This window comes from Salmo salar, chromosome ssa13 (assembly GCF_905237065.1).
Source record: "Salmo salar chromosome ssa13, Ssal_v3.1, whole genome shotgun sequence".
NCBI classification, from domain to species: domain Eukaryota; kingdom Metazoa; phylum Chordata; class Actinopteri; order Salmoniformes; family Salmonidae; genus Salmo; species Salmo salar.
In genome coordinates this window covers 82,767,889-82,777,381 of record NC_059454.1, presented here as the reverse complement: position 1 = coordinate 82,777,381, position 9,493 = coordinate 82,767,889, and the positions used below count along the sequence as shown (strand labels likewise).

General features: G+C 39.0%; 1 protein-coding gene and 1 pseudogene across 1 annotated transcript; both read left to right on the top strand.

The window, feature by feature from the left end:
- The first annotated feature begins 1,840 nt into the window (after positions 1–1,840).
- Positions 1,841–2,804, top strand: LOC106568043 (olfactory receptor 14J1-like; annotated as a pseudogene).
- A 1,016-nt stretch (positions 2,805–3,820) lies between these two features.
- Positions 3,821–4,576, top strand: defbl1 (defensin, beta-like 1). The gene is made up of 3 exons (XM_045692739.1): positions 3,821–4,057; positions 4,249–4,369; positions 4,475–4,576. The coding sequence occupies exons 1-3, from the start codon at positions 4,003–4,005 to the stop codon at positions 4,497–4,499; spliced, it is 201 nt and encodes a 66-aa protein (XP_045548695.1). The 5' UTR covers positions 3,821–4,002; the 3' UTR covers positions 4,500–4,576.
- Positions 4,577–9,493: the final 4,917 nt, after the last annotated feature.

The window sequence follows — 9,493 nt, the reverse complement described above, 5'->3', positions numbered from 1 at the left end:
TCAGTCCCACCAAGCCTTCTAAGGAAGGCTACACACCTCTCTTGTACGCAGCCGCCGACTGTGTTCGCACGAGCTGGTTTGATCCAGGGAAGCCTGACCATGCACCCAGTCGAGAAATACAAGACTATACTTGTGAGTATGATTCAAAGGCATGGTGAAACCACATGACTGTGGGCAAGGTTGTGAACACGAACCCGGCATAGCAGCCTTCGTCGACTCGTTCGTGCTAGTCATCTTACTTACAACCAATACGTTAAACAGGCAGAAGAATAACAAAAAATTGGTAAGGAACTTCACGAAACTAGTTACCAAACTTTAACACACAACATCGAGAAAGATGAGCACACCTTCCTTAAGTGGGAGTGTTAAGTTGGAGTAAAGCCTGATACATTTTGCTTTTACAATGTTTGTTTTTTAAGAAATGCATATGAATTGTTCTGGTCAGCTGTTGGTGAAGAGCGGAAGAAAGGAAGGAATAAATCCCTGACTCGGTGTTCATTGGCCTTGTCAGGTGGGATTCTAATGTTCTTCAGTAAGCGAACTCCCCATAGCTGTTTTTGTCCCGAGATGACCAACTGAAAGGCCACACATTAATTTCAATGTAATAGAAAATTCATATTTTTATATGAAATTACCATAATTTGTAGATATTTGACATCAATCTTCATTTAACAATGCTAACCTACCTATAAAACCCATTGAAGCAGACCTAAGTAATTTTTTAATATTGTTGAGATGAGTAGAAATGCTATACAAATTGCACTTTTTTTAAACGTTTTTCAAGAAAATACAGTTAAAGGATTAAAACAGGAGGCTGCAGTCAAATAATATAACTGACTTGAAAGCCAGTGTTGTATTATTCAAAATTGCTATTAAAATAGTACTCCTATAGGAATGGGTAATTGTTTACAAGTTGCTAGCTGTCCAATAAAGCCATCGCCAAAAAAAACATATTTTCATCTTCTTCCGAGTCTGGCAGCGCAACAAATCCAATGGCGAAGTTCGAAGTGCTCCGCACACGCCAGCAAAAAGGTTCCTCCAGGTACCCTTCGCAACATTGAAAAATTAAAGGTTACAACAAGAACCACTTAACTAACCAAAGGTGCATTGACTGCAATGGTTCTTCAGGGAACTCCAGGGTTCATTGAGAATGTCCAGGATTCCCCGAGTCAACCCGAATTCTAAGTGTAAGGTGCAAAAAAGTGAACTATAACCTCTTCAGCCAAACAGCGTAACATAAATTATAGGATTATGGATTATGCATGTTGCTCATTTGGTCATTGGCGTCACAGTAGGATGTGGATGTACTTGATCTTGTCAGTCTTGATCTCGTGGCCACTCGAGACCACATAACTGTGGTCTTGTTCTCATCAGGGTCAAACTCAATGTTCACAACATGGGGAGGCCTACGAGTTATGAATGCAACAATGTTATGAATAACAAATAGTTTACTTAAGGATTAATCAATTCCCTCTTTGCTCACAGTAGCAATTAATTATGTATATTTTGTTAAGAGAATGACCTCCCTCTTGAAGAGGTAATATAAATGCAAGCACACTCATCTGTCATCAAGCCAGTTTGGGAAACCACTGTGAAAGGCAAGTACAAAAGGTATAGCAGTATAAATGTAGTATTGGAATTCTGTGTAATGCAGTATGATATAAATTTGTTTTGTATTGCAAATGAAGTTAATGAAATTACGTTATTTCAGGTCAACTAAAGTCATTATGGCAATCTACCTGTGATTTGTTTAATTTATTTTATTAAACAATGCTATGATTGAAACATGCTAATCTGTTTTATTTCAGCATCAAACATCAACATTGAAATTGATGGAGAAATGGACAACATATCATTGATAGTAATGTTCACACTTTCAGGGCTGGATGAATCTTGGACAAATAGATGATTAATATTTGTTTTTACTCTCCTGGGATTTATTTTGACAATTGTTCTTAATTTGACCTTGTTTGTGATTATAATTTTACACAGATCTCTCCACGAGCCCATGTATATTTTCTTGTGCATTAACGGGCTGTATGGATCCACTGGTTTCTACCCTGCATTCTTGTATACACTGACAGGATCAAATATAATCTCACTCAGTGAGTGTGTTCTCCAGATATTTGTGATCATGACATATTTCTTATGTGAATTTACTAATTTAACTGTGATGGCTCTTGACAGGTACATGGCAATATGTAGACCTCTGCATTATCAAACTGTCATGACAAGAGTAGCAATCTGCAAGTTGCTCATTTTCATTTGGCTGTTGCCCTGTGATACAACAGGAGTGCCCATTTCAATAATGCTCAGGTATCCTCTTTGTGGATCACACATAGACTGACTCTTTTGTCAAAACTGGGCATTGATAGACTTGCTTGCCAAGAGGACATTGTTAAACATATTGTCAATGGGTCTTTCTTTGTGTGGTTTAATTTACTTGTAGCATTTCTTATTATCTCATATGTCAAAATGATTGTTGCTTGTTGGCATTCCCAAAAAATCAACACAAATTTATGTCTACTTGTTTGCCTCATTTAATAGCCCTTGTCAACTTTATTATTTTAACAATATTTGATGGTATGGACTCTCTGTTTGGATCCATAGATGGTCCAAAGGTATTAGGAAAGCTCATGTCAGTTGCTATTATTGTCATCCCTCCATTTATCAACCCCATTATATATGGTGTCAAACTAACTCCTATCAGGACACAGATAAAAAAAACATTTTCAGCAGATACAGAGTTAAATACTTGTAGTGTTATATTGATCATTAAACATGAATTGGTTATTGCTGATTAGTTGTATTCTTTGTTTTCTGTTTCTCCCTCACACAGTTAGTTAAGCTGTTTAAAACAATAGAATCAGAGCTAAAGTAACACCGCCAGAAAACATGGATTGAAATGAGTAATGGAGTAAACTTAGTTGAGCTATTCTACCTCTAATACGAAGTATTCTTGAAAATAATCTGCATGTACAGTACTGCAAATTTAATAACACATTTAAATGGGCCATTCTGGATGCATATTTAGTAGGGGAATTTGTTTTATTCAATAATAAGGTTTTCTCTGTTTCCACTTACTGTGTAAGGAACACAGGATCTAATTATCAGCACATGTAAAAAGAAAACTGAGTTAATAAAAACAAAAGCTATATGCTAAGTCATGCTGGATGCTAAGTTAACCTTTATTTAACTAGACAAGTCAGTTAAGAACAAATTCTTATTTACAATGACGGCCTACCCCGGCCAAACCCGGACGACTCAAACCCAAGAAAAAACCTCAAACCATAAGAACAGCTCAAGAAGCAGAACTAGTACAATGCGACCCTAGTAGTCCTACCTTCCATACAGGCATGTCTTTACAAACCTTAACTGTGTGATCCATCAGAAGGCAGCAAACATTTATGGAGGTTTACTGTAATGTGATAATGTAGGTACATTATGCAAATTTCAGTGATGCAAAAAACTCACCTACAGTATGTAGAAGTTTGAAGGTCTCTCACTGCCATTGGAAAATATGGCCTAAAAGGGCAGACAGCAGAGGTCAAAGATTATGAGACTACCCCCAAACATATATATTCTGCAAATATAAAATAAGTATATTTTATATAAACAACATACATTGAAGTTGCGTGTGATTTCAGGGTAACATTGCTGCCTCTCACAGAGAGAAAAACATTCCCTGGAAATTGTTAACATACGGACTATTGCATGAGTTTTAGATCAGGTGAAAACAATTTTTGCTCTCGAGCTCCTGTCCTGTGATGCTACTGCATCATGAGTAGCCTACTCTTTGCAGGGAAGCAGTTTTACTAAATGTGATTAGGAACAGTATGTCTATTCAGACATCCACATAATTCCATCCTGAGCTTTTCTCACAGTGACCATAGTGTTCCTTATTAAAGTCACTCCTCCCTCAAGACCAACATACAAAACACGACTAAAGTTCAGTTCTGTGTTAAAGACGGAGTAGTAACATAATCATCTTCAGCAGCTAGAATGTCTTGTCAACGTGTGCTCATCTTGGTGCTCCTGGTTTTCCTATCACTTAATAGTAAGTCTGGATTCAATTTGTGTTTACATGCCTAATGAAAATAGCACTTCTAAATTAAATGGTGATATGAATGCATTGGCATTCAATAATTACATCTAAGTTGCATGTAATACAGTATATGCAGTATGTTTTTCTTAAGTTTCTATTGTTTTATTGATTCCAATTTGTACTCCTTTTGGTTCTAACTATAGTTGTGCAGAATGAGGCTGCATCATTTCCCTTCTCTTGCCCCACCCTGAGTGGAGTCTGTCGAAAAGTTTGCCTACCAACAGAGATGTTCTTTGGACCACTCGGCTGTGGAAAGGGATTCTTGTAAGTTTATATTTCAACAGTTCCACATCAAGTAAATGTACTACATAATGGGACACACTTTCCTTTGGAACATGTGGATTTACTAATCCATTATTTTATTTTCAGGTGCTGTGTTTCTCATTTCTTATGACAACTGAATAGTTCCTAGATCAGTTCTGATCATGAACAAATGGGGCATATGTGAATAAAGACATCACCACCACCACAGTTTATGGTATTTTCTTCTTATGTCCCTCCACCTGATATTGGAATTCTGTGGACTGCCTTCCATGACTTAACTGTGTATCTAACTACCTGTATATTTATTTGTTGCACTTTTCCATTTCTAACACATTCAACTGCAGGGGTTAATGTAATCAAATTGGCAGTACTGAGTAAAAAAATATATATATTTCATTGCAAGAATCAAATTGTAGAAAAGCAGCTTAGATGGTGGGGTGATAATACACTGGGAAAACAATGCAATAATTGTATGTATTAGTGTTCTCCTGTGAGGAGTGGAGGTAAAAAAATTGTATGTTACATTATGGTGGAATTATGTTATTCACCACTCTTGTTTGGAAGAATTTATCAAACTTAAAAAAGGGCAATCTTGGATTGCTACATCCATTCTTTCACTATTAATTTCATGATACAGCCCCTAGTGAAAGTCTATACATCCCTTGCACAGCTTTCACATGGGGTATTTAAGCAGCTATCTGGCAGGTTTATGTAGATCTCCTAGAATAAGAGGTGTGTGTGGCTGCAAGTTTGGCTGCATCTAGCCCACAAATCAAATTGCATTTGTAACATGTGCCGAATACAACGTGTACACCTTACCGTGAAATGCTTACATACAAGCCCTTAACCAACAATGCAGTTCAAGACATAGAGTTAAGAAAATATTTAATAAATATAGTAAAAGTAAAAAAATATAATAATAAGTAAGACAAGAAAATTACATAACAATAACATGGCTATGTACAGGACCAGGTTTATGCTCACTCTCTGGTGAGGTAGCCTTTCTGGGCTTTTGTTACTGCAATATTATTTTTCAATATCTCTTGTACAACGTTCCTGCAGGATTTGTGACTTTTTGCTCTTTGGTGCAATAAATAAATAAATAAATAAAAAAACAATAAACTTAAAGTCGTCCTCCAGAGATTATTGAACATTTCCTGTTAAGCGATATCCCAAGTATAAATACATCAGTGCTTTTTTTTACTAAAAAGTAAAAATATATGTTTTGCACAAATTAGTGTTTTTTAGACTGCAAACTTCAAGGAGTAGGGCATTCAAGGAGTTGGTCTGATGGTGCCCGCTGATGTCATCGGCCTCCCCCCTTGCTTGAGGAACAAACCTCCCCCACTTGTGCCATAATGTAAGGAGGCAACTGGACCACCTATTGAGATGTGCCTTTTATTAAATAAATCAGGTCATAAATTAGGTGGAAAAGCGACTGGAGTAGGACTTTAAACTCCTGGTGCCTCGAATCCCTTCTTCCACTCCACCAACACCTTCTAGTTGCCAGTGCCATGTGTTTTAAGGTTGAAGCCCTAGGTCTCTTATAGGTTTTCATGGCCCCTTTAGGTTTGAATCCCGATGTAACTGATGGTAGCCTACTGCTGGTCTGGAGGCTGCTACAGCCTATTACATGTTTCCAGCACTGGGGGGTGGTTCAAGTACCTAATGCAGAGGGGCTGTCCCATAGCCAGTTAGATAGCATATAGGGTTCATAACCCTAAACCAGCGAGCTAATTCCCCACCCTTACACTTACAACATTACTCACCTGTCTAAATTCTCCCAGTGGTTCTGATGAGCGTGAACTTGCAAGATAGTTAAGCCTTTACATTTAGCAAGGCCTAGGCATAGGCTACAACATGACATTTTATCAAAATACTTGCCAGCAATGACCTCATATTCTACCTCAAGTCAACTCATGCATGGGCTGACCCTTGAATCAAATCAAATTTTATTTGTCACATGCGCTGAATACAACAGGTGTAGACCTTACAGTCAAATGCTTACTTACCAAGCCTTTAACCAAGAATAGCGGTTTTAAGAAAAAAAGTGTTAAGAAAGTCTTTACTAAAATAAAAGTTAAAACAATTTAAAAAATAATATTAATAATGATTAAGGAGCATCAATAAAATAACAGTAGGTAAGCTATATACAGGGAGTACCGGTACAGAGCCAATGTGTGGGGGCACAGGTTAGTCAAGGTAATTCAGGTAATATGTAGATGTAGGTAGAGGTAAAGTGATTATGCATGGGCAATAAACAGAGAGTAGGAGCAGCGTAAAAATGGGGGGTGGGGTGGGGACAATTCAGATAGTCTGGGTAGCCCTTTGATTAGCTGTTCATGAGTCTTATGGCTTGGGGGTAGAAGCTGTTAAGAAGTCTTTTGGACCTAGACTTGGCGTTCTGGTACCGTTTGCCGTGCTGTAGCAGAGAGAACAGTCTATGACTAGGGTGGCTGGAGTCTTTGACAATTATTTGGGCCTTCCTCTGACACCGCCTGGTATAGAGGTCCTGGATAGCAGGAAGCTTGGCCCCAGTGATGTACTGGGCCTTGCGCATTACCCTCTGTAGTGCCTTGCGGTCGGAGGCCGAGCAGTTGCCATACCAGACGGTGATGCAACCAGTCAGGATGCTCTCGATGGTGCAGCAGTAGAACTTTTTGAGGATCTGGGGACTCATGACAAAGCTTTTCAGTCTCCTGAAGGGGAAAAGTTGCTGTCGTGCCCTCTTCACGACTGTCTTGGTATGTTTGGACCATGATAGTTTGTTGGTGATGTGGGCACCAAGGTACTTGAAACTCTCAACCCGCTCCACTACAGCCCTGTTGATGTTAATAGGGGCCTGTTGGGCCTGCCTTTTCCTGTAGTCCCTTGATCAGCTCTTTTGCCTGAAGGCGACCGACCCTCTTGTACCTTTTAATTCAGCGTTTCCCAAACTTGGTCATCGGTACCACAAGCAGTGCATGTTTAGTTGTTTTGTCCTAACACTACACAGCTAATTCCAATTATCAAAGCTTGATGATTAGTTGATTATTTGAATCAGCTGTGTAGCGCTAGGACAAAAAGAAAAAGGTGCACCACTTGGAGTCCCGAGGACCATGTTTAGGAAACCTTGCTTTAGTTTAAGCTGCTATAGAAAAACAGTTAGTTCTGCGTTGTCTACAGAAATGCAGTAATGGGTACTGGGCAGGGGCGGAAATCCCGGGGGGGACGGGGGGGGACACGACCCCCCCATCCTGGGAAAAATATGATTTGTCCCCCCAATATATCACTGAAACATAACTATGTAATTTAAATAATATTAATAATACGCAATGAAAGCAACTGTGCTGATTATAGACACTTAATAGTGCGTTTTTAAGTTTCAAAAGATTGCGACCCCCCCCACCCTTTGCCTCACAATGGTTTGATCCACTGCCAGTTCCTTATTTGGCAAGGTAACAGAGGGGTGGTATCCACTGTCTGAAAGGCACTCAATGAACGTAACTGACGTGAGGTTAATCCAGTCAATCGCGCACACACACTAGCTGAATATGCAGAGCTAGCGGGCAAATATTAACTATTAAGCTAGCTAGTACCTATTCCATTTATGTGGCCTCGTCAAAGATGGAATCTTTGCTATCGTCAATTTATTCCAAGATCAGCATGCAGATGATGTAAGTTAGTGCTTCAAAGTCCCTGTGATAAGGTTAGCGATAAACTGAAGTCCAAACTGAACAGAACTACACTCTCTTCTACCATTGTCTTAAATATATTTAATGGTCTCGTTGCAAAAGCTAAATTGTCGCAAGGGAACTTTTATTTATTTATTTTATTTCACCTTTATTTAACCCGGGTAGCAAAGATTATAGCAAACACCACTGAAACGGAATTGGTGCTCGCTAGCTTTGCAAATTCAGCTATTGTTGGAAGCCAGCCAATATGAAACAAACTATTAAAATTACAAAAGGTTGCAGCATATGTTGTGTAAATGGTGAACTCATACAGCTGTCAACTCTTGTCATTTTAATCCGTTTCACATTTGCTAGCTACCTTTTAGATCAAAGCCCAAATAGAATGATAAAAGATAAGATGATAGAAGCCCATCTCCTACTGTAAATAACCTACACACTGTGTGTGTGTGTAGCCAGCCAGCCAGGTAGAAAAATGGCAGAAAAATTAAAGACGGACATCAGAGTATTTTTCAGTACACCAAAAAGCAAAGTAAGAACCCTAGTAGCCTAAAATCTCAAAGACTAGTTGATAAAATGTTCATAAGAAAGAAATGAAATTCTAATGGAAATGTTTCACAATGATGTCATTAGGCAGAGCAGGCAACAGATGGCACACAGACAGCAGAGTTGGGGACAGATATGCAGGGACAGACTGGCAGAGACAGGGAGTCTCAGGTAAGTTTGTTGTCTTTGTTTGGCAACATTATGAAAGGTTCTCAATTTTTTTTACTTGTAAAATAGGAACATAATTGGAAAATGCCATGGATACCCCCACTCTCAACTTAAACTGGTGACTGAACTAACATTTGTTAAAGGCAATGGTATTGCTGTTGTGATTAGTTGTGTAGTTTTGGGTACCGGTAGTTAGGAGTACGGCAAACACCTTATTTCTTTGGTTCCTCAATATACATTTACCATATTACAATGTAGGCTATGTGTTACAGCACTACTTTTGGTGTCCCCCTCATGAATTGCTCTTGAGAAAATGTCATGTAATTGTCCCCTCCAAAGTTGATATCAGATTTTCGCCCCTGGTACTGGTTGACTGTTGAGTGCCATAAATTGTCTGTCCAATATCTAGTTCTGTAATGCCTGTAAATCTAAGTTGCTCCTAACGGGGGCTGCTTTCCCCATTGTAGATGTAACATGCACTTTAATTGGGGAGAACGGGCTTGTGGTAATGACTGGAGCGGAATTAGTGAAATGGTCTCCCCTCAGCAACCTCTTGTGATGCACGTCCCCAAACCTTGCTGGCAGTTTTCTGTTTTGGGAACTGGTAGCTGATAACCCAGTTGTGGAGTTCATTTCATCCATAAGCTTAAAGGGCTCCTGATTTGGCCTCTTTTCCTCAATGCTCATTAAGAAACGCTAGCGACCATGACTGAAGGCAAACAAAGGTTGTCTAGGGGGT